This window comes from Octopus sinensis, linkage group LG8 (assembly GCF_006345805.1).
Source record: "Octopus sinensis linkage group LG8, ASM634580v1, whole genome shotgun sequence".
Taxonomy (NCBI): Eukaryota; Metazoa; Mollusca; class Cephalopoda; order Octopoda; family Octopodidae; genus Octopus; species Octopus sinensis.
In genome coordinates this window covers 74,434,237-74,454,534 of record NC_043004.1, presented here as the reverse complement: position 1 = coordinate 74,454,534, position 20,298 = coordinate 74,434,237, and the positions used below count along the sequence as shown (strand labels likewise).

The window sequence follows — 20,298 nt, the reverse complement described above, 5'->3', positions numbered from 1 at the left end:
ATTGAATGTCCAGTCAGCTGCACCCATTCATCTCACTCTGACACCTTGTAGTTAAAGGTATGTAACATCTATTTCTTCATTACCCACAAGGGGCTAAACACAGAAGGGACAAACAAGGACAGACAAATGGATTAAGTCGATTATATCGACCCCAGTGCGTAACTGGTACTTATTTAATCGAACCCGAAAGGATGAAAGGCAAAGTTGACCTTGGCAGAATTTGAACTCAGTACATAGTGGCAGACGAAATCCCGCTAAGCATTTTGCCCGGCATGCTAACGTTTCTGCCAGCTCGCCGCCTTAGCACACAACACAATCCAAACTATTACTATACCATTGCTTAGATCTACATTATCAAAACTGACTCACGATCATATTTCCCTCTATGTTATCCTAATACAAATAGAATAATCAATGCAATTATTTCTTTTTTTAAATCAACATTGCTAAGGATTTTGTTCAAAGTAAACACATTGTTTTAATTCCTATTGATTGCAATGTCTTATTTATTTTACATCAAATCTAGTGTTTTAATCTAAGGCAACATCTGGATGTAAGGTATAACTAAACAGCAGTATAACAGTTTGTTAAGACAGGAATATTGACGGACCAAGCAAATAAAGGAAGCTCTGCTAGAAATAGTAGTCAAATGTGAAGTTAAACAAATGTCTTAAAACTAAACAGACCTCTTGGCACATTAATTAGTGTTGCTTAAAATACATGCTGCAGGAGAACAAATATCAAGGTTTTTCATCATGTATCGAATGACTTGAGGTGTATTGGAGGCCAAAAAACTCCACAAATATATGAATAATGATTGATGACAAGTATAACAACACAATAGAGTTTACCTAGCACAATTGTAAACTCTTACTCTTTTATTCTTTTACTTGTTTCAGTCATTTGACTGTGGCCATGCTGGAGCACCACCTTTAGTCGAGCAAATCGACCCCGGGACTTATTCTTTGGAAGCCTAGTACTTATTCTATTGGTCTCTTTTGCCAAACCAGTAAGTTTACGGGTAGTAAAGAAATAAGAAATCCTATAAGCTGACAAGGTGAGATGAGTTTGACTCTAAGCATGGTGAGAGCCACTGATGAGTATTAAAAATTGATGATCTGGTCGTATCTATGATTACAGGGAGCTTCTTTCTCTTGTTAGCTCATTAAGATAATACTTTTGTTGGTTATTAAGTTGTTTTGACTCTCATTTCTACCAATACTGGTGCTGATTAGTGCCCTTGTTCACTTTAGTGATATATATATATATATCGTCATTTAATGTTTGCTTTCCCTCTGCTCGTATGCATCGGATTGTTTGACAGGAGCTGGCCATCTAGAGAGTGGCACCGGGCTCCAATTGTCTGTTTTGTCATGGTTTGTATGTCTGGATGTACTTCCTGATGTCAACCATTTCACAGAGTGTACAGGGTGCTTTTTATGTGGTGCAAGTACATACATACATACATACATACATACATACATACATATATTTATATATATACCCATGCCAGAATGGAAGGCAGAAGTTAAGCAAGGATGATGATGATATAAAGTATATATATATATATATATATATATACACACATACACACCAGCCTTCATCACAATTTCCATCTATCAGATTCACTCACAAAGTGTCAGTCGGTCAAGGGCTATAGTAGAAAATACTTGCCAAAGGTGGTGTGGAGTGGGATTGATCCCGAAACCACTTGGCTGCTCAATTGACTTCATAACCACACACTAGTAATATGTAACATAAGCGCTTGATCTCAAAGAAACAATCACCATCGTCACCATTTAATGTTTATTTTTCCCTGATTGCATGGGTCAGAGAGAATTGCTGAAATGGATTTTGTACAGCTGGATGCTCTTCCTGTCACTAACTCTCATCTCTTACCAAACAAGGTAATATTTTGCCATTGCCCATCATTATTTGTGTGGAAGACACACACACACGCACACACATGTGCATAAACACATACACACATATGCATAAACACACACACACAAAATTTTCAGGGTGCAATGGGTAAATTGTCGTTATTTTATATTTTTAATTTTGTGCATGTGCATTGCTTGTTCTTGATTTTGTCAACTGCACAGTATAGTAGGATCAGCTGGGCACCATCTGTGAGAAAAATATCACCATAATGCAATTAACTCTGCCAGAAATTTGGAAACGGCATGCTGTACTGTGTGTCATTCACACCGGAAGCTCCAATATGAACATTTTAGAGTTTTTGGGTGTGAATCCTCTGCACTGCGCTGAGGATTTAGAAAGAGTTAGTTGAGTCTAATGGTGATTATGAAGGTACTGAATCTCAGAAAACTCACTCTGATCATTTTGATAAGAAAAGTACTCCTGAATTTGTTGGTGAGATCCTGTTCTTTTAGTTCTTACTCGCATTGCCTCCGCTCAAATTAAGAAGTAGATTATAGCTCATTTGGAGCACTACATCTCCAGTCTGTATTATATTTTGAGTATTGTTATTACTAGCTATCTCAAGATATAACTGTGCACTTTGTATTTTATATATATACATTTGACAGGCATCTTTCCTTTTTCTCTTTGCCAAATCTTCTCACAAAGCTCTGGTCAGTCTAGGGATGCAGTAGAAGAGAGTTGTCCAAGATACCAGGCAGTGGGACTGAACATGAAACCACATAGTTGGTCAATTAGCCATGCCTGTACCTTATATAAGTATAAATGAATGAATAAATACCTCTGCTACTTGTTGACAAACCGATTCCAGATGCAGTTGTGGAAGTATCCGAAGTTGATTCAGTGGTCTGACTTTGGTTTTCAGATAAACTTTCTGTGGTTGTGATGTTATTTCTAATAGTTTTTACCATTTCACTCCCATCAGATGGAATTGGTTTACAGGCATCTTCAGATACACAATGAATCAGAGTGCACGTATGGTTATCAGTGGCATTATGAATGGCCAATGAGCAGTTACCTAAAAATATAGAACAAAACATTTGGTTACTGAACAGTAAGAATTGTTTAACAAATTCTGTATTTAATGACACATATATGCTATAATAAATATTATCATTTAGAAATGATAATTTTTCTATTAAAAAATTATTAAATTGTACACTGTTTTGAAATTCTTAAAAATTTCAATTATAATATATTTTTTTCAAAATGTGGTTTTCAAGTTTCTTTATTATAGAAGGTTCATCTATGTGATTCAATCAGAAAACTGTTTTGCATTCACTGCAAGATAGCAGTTTTTAACCTCTTACTTCCTTCTCCCACTCTTCCCATCTTTTTTATCTCCTCTATTTCAATAAGTGTTTCCCTTTCTCTATCTGAATAACTTTTCCTCTCATTATCTTAGCCTCAGTTTCTTTCCTTGCAAAAAACGCATGGGTGCATGGACGAAAGCACACACACACATTCTCTCTCTCTTTTACCTCCTTCTCTATCATCTCTATTTAATTATTATTATTGGAAATAAGTGATTACCATGTTTTTCTTTGAGATACTTTGAGAACATTTGCGAAAAGTTTAACATTATATCTATTTATCACATGAAAATTCTATCAGAATTTTTTTATTTCAAATTTTATTCCATTATACACAAATGTGTAAACCATGGTCCTTTAAATTATGAATAATGAATATATATATTTATGTGTATATATATATCTGTGTACACACACGCATACACACACACACACACACACACACACATGCATCATCATAATCATCGTCATTGCTTAACGTCCGCTTTCTATGCTGGCATGCATAGAAAAGCAAAAAGCTGCACCAGACTTCTACGACTGTTTCAGCAGGATTTTACAGCGGAATGCCCTTCCTTAGACCAACCACTCAGCAGAGCGGACTGAGTGCATTTTACATGGTACAAGCACAGGTGAGGTCAGCTTTGGCAAGGTTTTTACACCTTGATACCCTTCTAGATGCCAACCACTTTACAGTGTGGACTGGATGCTTTTTAAGTTACACCTGCACTGACAGGGTCACCAAGTACCTTGCAAAACAAAAAAAATGTTTTGAGAGGGGAGGGGCCATTGGAGGAGGTGGTCTTGTGTAAGATGATGAAAGGTTATAGTGAAAGAGAGAGACAGACACAGGTGTCTTGCTGTAGAGAGAGATCAGGAATGAAGACAGAATAGGTGTGCTGCAGCAAAGGAAATACCTGGTCATCTAACATGATGGGAGAGCAGGAGAAGGAGAGAGAGAGGGAGGCAGCAGGATAGAGATGGTGGCAAAGTGCCAAGCATACTCACAAAGGATGGGGATCAGAATATAAATGGGATGGTTGAGTAAAAGAAGAGAGAGAGATATATAGAAGGTGGCAAGGGCCAGGGCATACACTTGAGGTTCAAACATCATAAACTAAGTGGCGGGATACTGTGAAAGAAGCATGATTAGAAAGTGCAGAGGTGAGTGGTGAAAACCTGGGTATGTATAGAGTGGAAGGGCTACAGGATAGCAATGATACAGAGAAACAGGTACATGATGACAGAATTGGAAAGTGGGAGGTAGGGATAGTGCATTAAGGAGGAAATGTAGATGTAGATTGGTTTGTTTGGGTAGGGTGTGTGAAAATTGTTCTTGTTACATATGGGTAGAACATACAGGTCGGAGGGGGGGGGGCTTGTGGATAGCAATGATACAGTGAGACAAGACCAAGAGGACAGGATTGGGGAGTGGGAGGTAAGCATAGTACATGAAGTGGAAATATGAGGAAGGGAAGAGATTTAGAGATATAGTTTAGTTTGTTGTGGTAGGGTGTGTGAAAAGTTTTTTTTGTTAAGTGTGGGTGGGACACACAGCACTTCTAGAACTCAGTTTTGATGACATGGGTGGGTCTTCTCAAGAACCTCGTATCACCAGTCCATTGTCATTTCCTACATGAGGCCCAACATCCTGAGAGTGGTCCTCACTACTTCATCCCACGACTCCCTGGGTCTCCCTCTTCTATGGGTACCACCCACATTCAGTGATCGGCACTTTTTACGCAGCTGTCCTCATTCATATGCATCACATGTCCAAACTTATGTAGTCCTCTCTCTTGCATGCTTCATTTAATTCCTCTTATGCCCAACTTTTCTCTCAGTACATGTGCACTTTGTCATACATGTGCACTGATGTTGCACATCCAACGGAGCAAACTGCCTTCATTTCTCTCCAGTCTATGCATGTCTTCAGCATTCAGCGCTCATGTCTCACTACTATGGAGTAAAGCTGTTTGCCTACAAGCATCATACAGTCTCCCTTTCACTCTGCAAGAGAACCCTTTTGTTGCCAACAGAGGTAATAGCTCTCTGAACTTCCTCCACCCTATTCTTATTCTAGAAGTAACACTTTCAGAGCATCCTCCACCATTGCTAATTTGGTTACCGAGGTAACAGAAACTATCCACAACCTCAAGAGAGCCTTCTGGGTATTTGAGAAAATCTAATTCCTGTGTGCTCTTAATGCTTATTGTTCCTGCACATCTGCCACATACAAAAACAACTTTATCTACCTGTGATTTCACTGCACCTCTTATATGTCCATAGATTACTCTGGGTGTAGCGAATTAAATTTCTTCCAACTCCTTTCCTACATACAGAACAGGTCCATTTACCAGATGGAAAGAGAGTTTTATCTTCTTTCTTACTGACAACAACACAACAACTTTGGTATTTACTAGGATGACTTTAAGGCCCTTTAATTCCAGGTTTTGTTTCCATACCTGGAATTTCTTATCCAATTCTGCTAAAGATTCTGTAATAAGAGCAAGGTCATCAGAATATAGTAGTTCCCACAGGTACCCAGTTTCAAATTCATCTGTTATGGCCTGGAGGAATAAGAGTGGGCTGAGAACTGAGCCCTGGTGAACCCCTACCTGTACGCTAAATTCATCACTGCTTTCATAGCCGACTCTCACCTTACAGACAGCATCACTGTGCATGGCTTGTATAGCTCTAACAAGCCACCCGTATATATACTTTTTACTTGTTTCCGTCATTAGATTGCAGTCACACTGGGAGAGTGCCTTGAAGAATTTTTACTTGAATGAATAGACTCCGATGCTTTTTAACACAAACACACACACACTCACACACACACACACACATTAAGATGTATGTATATATGCACACATATACACAATATACATGCATATGTATTGAGTGCATACGTGAATATTCTAATGATCTTCTTTGCATATCATACTTATGTAGTAGACAAAATGTAGAATGCCCCCATCCCCCCAAAAAAACACCAAAAAAGAAAAGAAACCAACAGAATAAAACATGCGCATTAGTAAAATATCTACTTACTTTGATTACAACATCGAAGTATGCAATTTGAAAGAGCATCTGGGGGCAGTGTGGCGAATGTAGCAAGAATGTGAAGTTCGTTGTTTAAATATTTGTCAATATCAACTGTACTGTTCTGTAGAATTTCAGTCTGACATGTTTGCTGCCCAGATGCTGGTATGATGCAAGTTGAAACAGCTGTTAGCACTGACAGAATTGACAGCAGCATGCTGGAACTTTGACAGTAACTAATCGTAACAGGTGCTATTAAGGAAGAATGAAATGATAAATTGTTTTAAGATAAGCTAATTTTACAACAGATGTAAGATAACACACATTAAACACATAGAAAGTTGTAGGCACAACCATAGCTTTGTGGTTAGGAAGTTCATTTTGCAAATATGGAATTCTAGGATTGATACCATTGTGTGACACCTGAAGCAGATGATTTTTTCTGGCCAAATTCATCTGAGTAATACCTGGTACTCAGTAACTGTGTGGAGGTTGTCTGTATTTCAAGTGGACCAAGCTTGACTGTCTGTTTTGGCATGGTTTTTACGGCTAAATGCCCTTCACTTTACAAACTGGACTGAGTACTTTTTACGTGGCACCAGCATTGATGTGGCACCAACACTGACATGACACCAGCACTAACATGGAACCAGCACTGATGTGGCACCAGTACTGATGTGGCACCAGCACTGATGTGGCCCCAGCACTGATGTGACACAAGCACCATCATGTCACCAATACCAGCATAGAACCATCACCTTTGTTTTTGGAATTCTAATACAAACTGTTTTGTAACAAGCAGTAAAAACTAATGAGGACAGGAGCCAAAGCAGTAGTCTTTATATGGTTGTATATCCTACTAGAAACAGCAGTCAAAGCTGCACACATTTACATGCACATATACATACATACATGCATGTATGCATACACACATACATACATGCATACATACATACATGTATACATACATACATACATACATACATACATACATACATACATACATACATACATACATACATACATACATACATACATACATACATACATGATTTGGGATAAAGAAGAGAAACTAAATACAGCTGTAGAAAATAGTTGCCCAGTGAAAAAGAGAATACCTATGCTGAACTATTGAGGAATCTGGAGTTTCTCTATCCAGATTACAAATTCAGGTTTATACCTGCAATTATTGGGGCCCTGAGATATGTAACACACTGCCTAAATACCAATTTTGAGAAATTAGGCTTCTCAAAACCAGAAAGCGGAAAGCTAATTTGAAGACTACAGATCCAATCCATCACTGGAACTGTAAAAATCTGTAAAACTTTCTAGAAGTTTATCATTTAAATATATATGAGAATGTCTAGATATGCAACTATATGCAGGAGAATATAGACGTAAAGCAAAACATACATACATATATACACACATACATACACACATACATATATACATACACACATACATGCATACATACATACATGCATACATACATACATACATACACACACACATACACACTAGGCCTCACCGAGGCAATGACTAGTGACCAAGACTTTTGGAAATATACTGTGCTTCAGAAGACTCGGCAAGCCAAATGAGACCATAACCTCATGGCCTATTCCAGGGGTGTAACCAGCCCACTTATGCATACTTTTCCTTCATTGGACACTAAACTCTGCTTGCGAAGACCTGTTGAGGCAGGTGAAATCTGGGTTAGAAACTGGTTCTTTCTATATTGGCAAGAAATCTTGAAATAAAACTGAACAATGGCATACATGCAGACAGGCAGACAGACAGAACAGTCTGGAATGGGATAACAAAAGGGAAAACACTGACACCTAAAGTTGACCACATTGAGGCTGACGGGTCAAAAGGATATTGGTGGAACTTCAGAATTAAAACAGTCACCAAGTTAAATCACAACTGGCCAGATTTTGTTGTGTATATGTTCGTTGCATAGGTGTGTGTATGTGTGCATGTATGAGACCCTCACAAATTCAACAGACATTCTAAAGAGCAATTATTGAATACTTCTATAATGTATCTTCCCATATAAAACACACATACATGCACACACACATGCACACACACACATACACTTACACATACATACACAATTATATATGCATGTGTCACAATGTGTGTATAGTGTGGGTGTGAACTTAAATACATACATACATACCACATACATATATCGTAAATCCTTGAGTATAGTCGGCCCTTGAGTATAATATGCAGGGGATTTTTAGGGGACTGTACCTCTGAAAAACCTAAACCTTGTGTATAATATACACCCCTTCTCTAACTTGAGTCAAGGAGGTCTATATAACGTCCTTGGTTTGTAAAACTGTATATGGTAACATCCTTTATTATTATTGTATATATAACATAATGCAAACGTGTAGCTTTTTTGCGCATTTTGTTCGCAGAAAATAAAGAAATAACAGTAATAACAGTAATAACGTTTAATAAATGTTGCTTACTGCAAGTTATGGATGATTCTTTTATGACTTCATTGCTTTCAGACTTAGCTTAAGGTATTTTCGTGCCCGACATCACAAAATGCGTTTGAATAAACATTGCCGGACAGCAAATAGAGACTCGGACATTGATTAGAAAATAATTTTCATTTTTAACCTCGTATATAGTATGCACTAGGGATTTTGACCTTTAAATTTTTGGAAAAAAATGCGGATTATACTCGAAGATTTATGGTAGATAAATAGATAGACATGCATATATATATATATATATATATATATATATATATATATATATTATATATATATATATATATATATATGTATATATATATTGTTGCTGTTATGCAAAAGTGTCATAGCTTTTTCAGAAAACGTAAAAATAGTTTCGCCATTCCATAGCAAAACTGTTGTACAACACTTTGACAATTTTTGTTATCTTGGCATCTGAAGCAGCTGGAGATACGATAGTTTGACCAAAAGAACTGGTTATTGCAATCAAAAATAAATATTGATAAAAAAACGCATTTGGCCAAATTTGGGCATACAACAATTTAACATAATAGCAATGATATACAGCAGAACCTTGGTTTTTTGAACAATTCTGATCACGAATAAACCATACTTTTATCTCCTGTCTTTCTCCTATTCATTTAATGCAGTAGTACCTCGGTTTACGAATGCCTCTGATCACAAATAAATTATACTTTATATATATATCTATATCTCTCTCTCTCTCTCTCTCTCTCTCTCTCTCTATATATATATATATATATATATATATATATATAAAGCGTGATTTATTCACGATCAGAGTTGTTCGAAAACTGAGGTATTACTGTATATATATATATATATATATATATATATATATATATATATATATATATATATATATATATAAAGATACATTCATACATACATACACACATACATACACTACATTCATATACTCATTCACATACCTATTTTTCTATTTGGCACATAAAACAACAGCTTCAGTCATGTGTATTGCAATATCTATTAATAAATTATTTAGTGTTTAAATCAAGGGTTGTTTAACAAACGAAATGAAGTCACATGAATTTGAGGTTGAATAAAAGCTATTTCAGACTTAGACAACATTATTGTGTTCACTTTTCATTTAGATAACATCTAATCCATGACTGTTCCTCTCACATCAGAAACACAAACGATGACCCTAATTCTAGATACCCCTAAAATGTGTGTCCTTTCTTCATTTAAGGTGGTTGGGAGTGATTTTGATGGTGATTTGACTGCTGTTACTAACAACATGAAACTTTGAGTAACAATCTCATTAAGACTTCCCCATTGTCACATTGACCCTTTTGGTAGCAACCTATCTGAGACTGACATGTTTCTATGATATGAAATAATTCATTTCAAAGAATTCATGTTCAAACTGAAATCTTCATTCATAATTTTAGGTTAAAACCATTTTTACAACACTGAAAGCAATTTTAGTGTGATATTCATCCAGAGACAATATCTGTATTGGATGTACCGGGTCAAAAACACAGCGCGCGCGCGCACGCACGCACACACACGCACACACACACACACACACACACGCAACACACATGTCAGAGACAGACAAATATCAGCCTAGCAGCAGCTGGTGAGAATGTTAGATGCATTTCTGTGTTTTTGGGTGTGGTCAGTAACATAACAGATTATAATTCAATCATTCACATTGAATTCTAAACTGGAGGGATTCCAATCATTGCAGAGACAAATCACTGCCTGATAATTAAGTTTGTTTGGTATGATAGTAATTAAGTAACAAATTAAATGATGTCTATTTATAACATAAAAAGTTATAAATAGTTATAGACAGCAATAAATATGCAATTTTCTTCTCTCAACTTATCCATGTTTGATAGACAAATATATTTCACTTGAATATTTATTTAATTTCCTAAACAATCAAATCTGTAAACTAACCATATGTTAAAAAGATATAATTAAAAAATTATAATAAAATATAATAAAAGACATAATAAAAAAGATGTAATAATAAAAAAATATAATAAAAAATAGGTGCAGGAGTGGTTGTGTGGATAGGTGCAGGAGTGGCTGTGTGGTAAGTAGCTTGTTTATGAACCACATGGCTCTGGGATCAGTCCCACTGCATGGCACCTAGGGCAAGTGTCTTCTACTATAGCCTTGGGCAGACCAAAGCCTTGTGAGTGGATTTGGCAGACAGAAACTGAGAGAAGCCCACTGTATATATATGTGTGTGTGTGTCTGTATTTATCTCCTTACCATCACTTGACAATTGGTGATGGTGTGTTTATGTCCCTGTAACTTAGCGGTTCAGGAAAAGAGACCGATAGAATAAGTACTAAACTTACAAATGATATGCATAAGATCTGGTCATCAAATCTAAGTAGAGATTTCAAACTTAAAATCTTCAAAGCCACAGTCGAACCAGTTCTACTATATGGCTCAGAAATCTGGACGTTATCAAAGAAGCTTGAGAGGCGGTTGGATGGAACTTATAATCACCTTCTTATGAGAGCTCAAAATCTCTCATGGAAGCATCATCCAACCAAAGTACAAATATATGGGAAACTACCACCTGTATCATCTCTTGTGAAAGGTAGAAGAGTCCAGTTTTCTGGACATTGTTGTAGAGCTGAAAACGAGGTAATTTCTACTCTTCTCCTCTGGAAGCCATCTGCTCGCAATACCAGAGGGCGCACACTCTCCTACCCTGATGTAATTTCCAGGGATACAGGCATCCAGCAACAGGACCTCTGTAATGCTATGATGGACCATGAAGTCTGGCGTAACATAGTAAATTCCATTGTCTCGACCACGGTCAAACAATGATGATGACAAAAAATAAGTCCTGGGTTGACTTGTTCGATTATAGGCAGTGCTCCTGCATGGCCACAGTCAATGTCTTCTTGTTTCAATATGTCAACATTTATTGGACAATGACCATTCAGTTAAAGATGTTATTTAGATTTGTAAATAATTCACTTAAAAAATATGAAGTCACACAAACTCATGCACATAGACACACACACGAAAGGAGACTGACATACACATGCAAATACACACACACACACAAACATGCATACAGAAACAACTGAATATGCAGAACACATACATACAAATATACACGCATGCATACACATGCATATATGCATGCACACACATGCATACATACATGCCTACATACATATGTGTATACACATGCATACTGATGCACATACACATGCACACAAACAGAAAGAAAGCAACTCCAGTAACAGAGTCAAGACTAGATGACACTTGCCCAAGGTGTTGTTCCTTAGGATTGAACCTCAAGCCATGTGGTTGCAAAGTGAACTTCTTAACCACAAGCCACGCCTGCAAATATGAAGAATTTACTGTAAAAACTTTGTTATTATTAAGTTTGGGTAAAGGCTGCAAGCAGGCAGAATGGTTAGCACACCAGGCAAAATGCTTAGTGGCATTTTATCCATCTTTACATTCTGAGTTCAAATTCCACCACGGTCAACATTGCCTTTCATCCTTTCAGTGTTGATGAAATAAGTACCAGTGAAATACTGGGGTGGATGTAATTGACTAACCCCACCACCCACCAAAATTCCAGGCCTTGTGCCTACAGTAGAAAGGATTATTAAGCCTGGCTTTGGAACATAAATTAACATAAGATTTTGATGAGATGTTTTAATTAAGACCATTTTAGAATAAGGAAATTTGCATCATAGAACCAAGGACAATATCAGATGTGCTGGATTCAGAAAGATTGACATAGGCGCAGGTGTGGCTGTGTGGTAGGAAGCTTGATTCCTAACCACATAGTTCCGGGTTCAATCCCACTGTGTGGCACCTTAGGCAAGTGTCTTCTACTACAGCCTCGAGCTGACCAAAGCCTGGTGAGTGGATTTGGTAGATGGAAACAGGAAGAAGCCTGTCATATATATTTATATGTACATATTTGTGTGCATGTGTGTCTGTGATTGTCCCACTGCCGTTGCTTGACATTGCTTGACACACTGTTACTGGTGTGCTTATGTCCTCATAACTTAGCAGTTCAGCAAAAGAGACCATTAGAATAAGTACTAGGCTTATAAAGAATAAGTCCTGGGATTGATTTGTTTGACTAACACCATTTAAGGTGGTACTTCAGAATGGCCACAGTCAAATGACTGAAACAAGATAAAATAATTAAAAGGAGACAAAATAATGGCCCTGAAAGACAATTTCCTGAAGTCAGTAGGGAAAATATTCGATTGATAATGATTGATTGATAATAATTGATTGATAATAATCGATTGTGATAAGGGAAAATGAAACACTGAACTCAACCAATTGTTATGTTTGCATATGCACTAAATCTGATTGATCAATCTCATCAATAATTGTACAAGCTGTTTCTATCTTGTCAGACAATATGTCTTTACTATATTTATTTAGCTGTCTCGCTTCATTTCTCATCAGTGTCCGTGAAAACACGGAGAAATCGTTCAAATTTAAACCCACATTGTTTTAGATGTAGAACAACAGATTTAATGATTATCAACGAATGAGAATTTATTATGGAAAACAATACAAACAGAAGCAGTGAGGCAAGGATATTGAATGATAAAACAACAACAAAAAAAATCTCAACAGTAAAATAAAAGTGTTAATAAGAAGCTGCGGATGTATTAGAGAAACAAGTTTCATCTGAGCTCAATTGGATTGATTTAGTTGACTGGTCCTGTGCTGGTGGCGCATAAAAAGCACCATTCAAGTGTGGGTGTTGCCAGTGCTGCATGACTGGCCCTTGAGCCGGTGGCACATAAGAAGTACCCACTACACTTACAGAGTGGTTGGTTTAGAGAGGGCATCCAGCTGTAGAAACTTTCCCAGATCAGACTGAAGCTTGGTGCAGAATTCTGGCTTGACAGTCCCCAGTCAGACTGTCTAACCCATGCCAGCATGGAAAGCCGACGTTAAATGATGATGATGATGATGATGACATAGGTGCATGTGTTGCTGGGTGGTAAAAAAGCTTGTTTTTCAACTGTGTGGTTTTGGGTTCCATCCCACTGTGTGGTATCTTGAATAAGTGTCACCTACTAGAGCTCTGGGATGACCAATGCTTTGTGAATGAGTTTAGTTCAGAGAAATTGAATGGAAGACAGAATATACATATATACACACATACATACAAACACTCATACATACATACATATATATATATATATATATATATATATATAGGGCTGAGTATATAAATATATATATATATAAGTATATAAGAATATATTTAACTAAAGACATATATATATATATATCTTTAGTTAAATATATTCTTATATACTTTACACATGTATATATCTTTCTGAAGAATTTTCTAATATTGATTTTCTGATATTAATAATAATAATAATAATAATAATAATATATATATATATATATACACATATATATATATGTTTAAATATATGTGTGTGTATGCATTTGTGCCTGTGTTTGTTCTCCCAGACCAGCATCACCACTGTCCATTGAACGAAACAAAATAAAAAGCAGGGCAAATGTAGAAAGATAGAAAGTAACTTATACTTTAGTTTTCTTTTCTACTCTAGGCACAAGGCCCGAAATTTTTGGGGAGGGGGCCAGTCTATTAGATCAACCCCAGTACGCAACTGGTACTTTATTTATCGACCTTGAAAGAATGAAAGGCAAAGTTGACCTTGGTGGAATTTGAACTCAGAACGTAAAGACAGACGAAATACTGCTAAGCATTTCACCCAGCGTGCTAACATTTCTGCCAGCTTGCTGCCATTTATACATGAGATTTCATCTTGACATTGTTTATTAAAAAAACCTATTAAACAAACAGCAAATTGTAACCATGTTTCCACTCCCCTTCCAACTCCTCACCTCACTTCTTTAACTTTATGATGTCAACACAAAAATAATCTCTAAACAAAGTCTCTAGAATATTTGCAAATAAATTGAATGTTGAAATTTTAATTAGATGAGTTCAGAGAAAAGACGAAATAAAAAAAAAAAACGAAACCTCTCCTAATTAAGTTTGCTGGTATTCACTAAAAGTTAATTGAGTTGAAAAGCAGTGTATGTCAACAACAAGACCTTGTTATCTCTCGCTGTCTGACTAGATAAGAACATGTTGGGGAAAATAACTGCAGTTAACGGAAAACCATAATCCCCCACTTTTTTTTCATGATATCAGTGAAGAAGAAACTAAGATGAAATGTGGCCTAGTGGTTAGGGTGTTGCACTCACTATTGCAAGATTGTGGTTTCAATTCCTGAACCATGTAGTGCATTGTGATCTTGAGTGAAACCATTTCATTTCACATTGCTTCAGTTCAGTCATCCGAAAATGTGACAGACTGGCGTCCTGTTCAGAGGGGTCGTTGTGACCTTGATCATTGATACACCACGGAACACAGGCAAGTGGCCCTATGAGTCCTAGAACTTGAGACAGTACTTTTACAGCAGAATCTAATCTAAACTAATCTATAAAAGCAATTATCAAAGCAATAGCTGAAATTTACAGAAAAACAAAAGATGAAGACAGGTGTATAAACAACAAACAGGTATATTAGTTTAACACTCGGGAAGGTGAGAAATCTCTTTATGTTTTTGAGTCTACGCTCTTTAACGGAAAGGAATATGTAAATAGACAGAGAGAGAATAAAAAAACTTTTGGAGCTAGCAGTCAATCGTGATACTTTAGTATAAGGTGTCTTAACAAGATAGGAGGTACTGTAGCTTAAAGATATTGCATAGATTCTAAAATATTGATCTCTGTTATAAAACAAGGGCCTTTGGATAGAAATATATTCTCATGCCCTCCCTCACCACCTCAACTGTTAACAACAATAACAATGACAACAATTCTAACCGGTTATGAGATGTAAAATCATCTGAGAAAAGATTTGTCGCCCCATCTCTACCACTTTTGTCATTTCTCCAGCAACTCCCACCGACCCGTATATAATGTAAGGTTTTCATAACAAAAGGCCAGTGGCCATTCTTTGTTCATACTTTAACTTCTCAACACCCAGCATAAAGTTACATCCCCCTCTCAAATACTTTCCCTATTTCTTTATTGTCCACAAGGGGCTAAACATAGAGGGGACAAACAAGGACAGACAAACGGATTAAGTCGATTACATCAACCCAGTGCGTAACTGGTACTTAATTTATCGACCCCGAAAAGATGAAAGGCAAAGTCGACCTTGGCGGAATTTGAACTCAGAACATAAAAACAGACGAAATACCGCTCAGCATTTCACCTGGCATTCTAACGTTTCTGCCAGCTCACTGCCTTCTCAAATACTTTTCCTCCTGCTCAGTCAAAAGGGCTTTTTTATGATTTTTTTTCTCTCCTATAATTTACATGACAACCTCACTAGTGCTGGTGCTATGTAAAAAGCACCCACTACACACTATAAAGTGGTTGGCATAAGGAAGGGCATCCAGCCATAAAAACCAGGCAAAAGCCGACATTCAAGACTGATGCAACCCCGCAGCTCCCCTGATCCTGTTGAACTGTTCATCTCATGCCAGCTTGGAAAAATAGATGCATAAAAAGCTTAGCCAAGTGTGGTAAACATTTAAATATGAAACAACCAAGTTATTAATTTGCAGATCTGATTTTAAGAGACAACCCTGTTACTCTTTTACACTTTTTGCTCTTTTACTTGTTTCAGTCATTTGCTTATGGCCATGCTGGAGCACCACCTTTTAGTTGAATGAATTGACCCCCGGATTTATTCTTTGTAAGCCTAGTACTTATTCTATCAGCTTCTTTTGTTGAACCACTAAGTTACGGGGACATAAACACACCAACATCAGTTGTCAAGTGATAGTGGGGGTGACAAACACAGACACACAACCATATATTTACATATGTATGTATATGAGTTTATATATATATATATATATAAGACAGGCTTCTTTCAGTTTCTGTCTACCAAATCCACTCACCAGGCTTAGGTTGGTGCAAGGCTATAGTAGAAGACATTTGCCTAAGGTGCCATGCAGTGGGACTGAACACAGAATCATGAGATTGAGAAGCAAGCTTCTTACCACACAGCCACACCTGTGCCTATTATGTGATTTGATCAAATTTTCTTTCCTTTGGAACATATGTCTTCCCTGTTATATATTTCTTTATCACAGTTTTATAACCATTTCATTATGGTTGTATTATGGCTTTATTACTTTTGTACATCCGCTTTTATCACAGTTTTGTATCAATTTTATCACCGATTTATATCTGTTATAAAACTGTTGCATATCTTTTGATCATTGTTATATATAGCTATTTTATTATAGTTTTATATCCATTTCATCACTGCTGTGCATCCAGGTTATCACAGTCTTATATTGACGTTTTTACCAGTAATTGTCTTTCTGGTAACCCCCACCTGAACCTAACAGACATACAGAAACTGAAAGGATTAAGGGCCAATAAAACAACAGGCAAAACTACCATGCACAAACCCAGTATAATCCACATATAATCTATATACTTTACTAATTCACATCTAATCCACATACAAGTCATGTATCATCCACACTAAATCTACATGCAGGTACTATTTAATCCATGTATTTTGTATATTGTCTACATCTAATCCACATACAGTCTATATAAAATCTCAATATAATCCTCATATAATCCACATATAATCTATATACTTTACTAATTCACATCTAATCCACATACAAGTCGTGTATCATCCACACTAAATCTACATGTAGGTACTATTTAATCCATGTATTTTGTATATTGTCTAATTCTAATCCATGTACATTCTATATATAATCTCAATATAATCTTCATATAAACCTCATATAATCCACTAACAATCAACTTATAAATCCTCACAGTAAGATCCTCCACTAGCCTCCTTGCATGGCTGGAATACTGTCTCTCTAGGTCATAGTTGCTGAAACGACTACATAATTGCCAGGAGTGCCTTGCTAAACAACAACAAAAAAACAATTGATCAACAAGGCTACAATTACTTCTGTCTGGGTAAAAAGAACAGCCTTTTGTTTATTTACAATTACTCCTTAGCTTCGTTTGTGATTATTTCCCTGATGACAAAAATATTGGGTTGTCTGGAAAGTTCGTGCTAATTTATAGTAGCTTACATTTCAACTTATTTTAGAACATGGCTGAGTCCATAAAATAGGATTTGACTACACCTCCATTTAGAGCACAGTTTAAGCTATCTTTTCATGGAAGAAGGTTTATGTTCCTATAACCTTTATTAATTCTGTAACCCTTTAAAATGGAAGATAAGAAAGCTCATTTTCGGCACTTGATGCTTTGGGAACCAAACAAAAATTGCTGCAGCTCAGCTGGGATGTGTTACCCCACCCTCCATATTCACCAGATATTGCTCCTTCGGATTTCCACTTATTCAGGTCTCTGCAGAATAGTCTTGATGGTAAAAATTTCAATTCCTTGGATGATATAAAAAGATACCTTGATGAATTATTTGCCATGAAACCACCTCAATTCTGGGAAGAGTATATTTTCAAGTTAAAGGAAAGATGGAGATGCATTGTGCAACAAAATGTTTCATATTTGGTTGATTAAAAATGTAATGGCAAGTATTTATTGACCTTTTTCTTTCCTTCAAAAATTGGCACGGACTTTCTGGACAACCCAATAAAACTAATAAAGTTAATTAAACCTTCACCTTTACATATGACAACACCTTTCAATGATCAGTAGATTAAAAGTTCAGTTCTAATGGTATCATATGTATAGAAATGTGAAAAAGAAATTTGCTTTGCAGTTACATATCACCAGGACTTAGGTTCAGTCTCATTACATGGTACCTTGGGCAAGTGTCATCACTATAGCCACAGGTTGACCAATGCATTGTGAGTGGAATTTATAGACAGAAACTATAGGAAGCCCATCGTGTCTGTGTGTGTGTATAGTCAGTCCTAGTCTGCAATAAAGACCTGATAGTCTTTTCCCTAAGCATGTAAATTAACCCCAAATCATTATACTTAATATATTGAAATTATCTCCTTTTCCTTATGAGATTCACTAATAATTGTCATTTAGATTTTTCATTTTTGTCTTTCACTCAAAAGGAAATTAAAAAAAAATTAGGAATCTAGATGCAGGAGTGGCTGTATGGTAAGTAGTCGGCTTACCAATCACATGGTTCCGGGTTCAGTCTCACTGTGTGGCACCTTGGGCTAGTGTCTTCTACTATAGCCTCGGGCCGACCAAAGCCTTGTGAGTGGATTTGGTAGATGGAAACTGAAAGAAGCCCGTCGAATATATGTATATGTATATATATGTGTATGTGTGTTTGTATATCTATGTTTGTTCCCCCAATATCGCTTGACAACCAATGTTGGTGTGTTTACATCCCCGTAACTTAGCGGTTCGGTAAAAGAGGCCGATAGAATAAGTACTAGGCTTACAAAGAATAAGTCCTGGGGTCGATTTGCTCGACTAAAGGCAGTGCTCCAGTATGGCCACAGTCAAATGACTGAAACAAGTAAAAGAGTAAAGAGAGTAATCTACTGTATACAGAATGGAATATCCCACCTGTTAACTGGATGTATATGCAAGTGCATGTGTGTGTCTTTTGCCTCTGTATATAGGCCAAAGATATAAAGATCAGGGGATAAACTATACAACAAGTACCCTTCAAATGGAAAACTTCTGTTCATATTTGCTCATTACTCATTTACATAGAAACTCATTCGCTCCTCTCAACATGGCCATTGGAAATGTAGCAAACCAGTGGCTGGACGGTTTGATAGCCACAACCAATGACACTACTGTTCACCGAAAATAAATAAATAAAATAGACTCTCTATCTCTTTCTCTGTCTCTCACTTTCTCTCTTTCTCACTTTCTCACTCTCTCTCTCTCCCCCTCTCTGTGTGGAGTAACTGTGTATCTTTTCTACAGCAAAATTTTATCTGTATCATAGTTTAACCTCTCATCACCTGGTATATAAAGCTACCTCTCTCAATACCATTTCTACTCTCAGCTGAGGGTTCTTTGCCAGCTGCTTGGTGATATTGCTGGTGCTGACCCCATGTGAAAAAGCACTCAGTACACCTTGTAAAGTGGTTGGCATTAGAAAGGGCATCCAGCCATGGAGACCATGCAAAAGGGGACAGTAGAGAATGGTGCAGTCCTTTGGCTTGCTTACTCCAGTGAAATCGTCCAGCCCATACAAGCATAGAAAATGATGATGATGATGATGATGACAATGAAGGTCATTTTGAAATTCAGAGCTCTGGATGACAATTACAGCTTAGACATAAATAAATAATATTTATGACAAGATGTCAAATATGCAAGAAACCTACAATGAAGTTTTGTCAACATTGAATTTGACAATCAATTACAACTGCTATTAGGTTGTTGTTGTTAGAGGTTGGCTCTAGTCTCTAGATGAAAGGAATGCCCCACAGATCAATGCCCTTCTAAGTGAATTTGGTTGACAGAAACTGACACACACA

At 36.7% G+C, this 20,298-nt stretch overlaps 1 protein-coding gene across 4 annotated transcripts in view; it reads right to left on the bottom strand.

Annotated features, from left to right (window-relative positions):
• The window catches only part of LOC115214935 (cell wall protein DAN4), a 64,910-nt gene that overhangs the window by 19,204 nt on the left and 25,408 nt on the right, over positions 1 to 20,298 (bottom strand). For 2 of the 4 annotated variants that reach the window (XM_029784016.2, XM_029784018.2), the window contains exons 2-3: positions 6,306 to 6,548; positions 2,726 to 2,962 (exon numbers count right to left, since the gene is read on the bottom strand). In XM_029784016.2, coding sequence (XP_029639876.1) covers positions 2,726 to 2,962; positions 6,306 to 6,513 — 445 coding nt within the window. In that variant the 5' untranslated portion in view covers positions 6,514 to 6,548. Of the gene's footprint in view, positions 1 to 2,725; positions 2,963 to 6,305; positions 6,549 to 12,086; positions 12,161 to 20,298 lie in introns of all 4 variants that reach the window. The other 2 variants (XM_036505460.1, XM_036505459.1) reach the window with 2 other exon arrangements.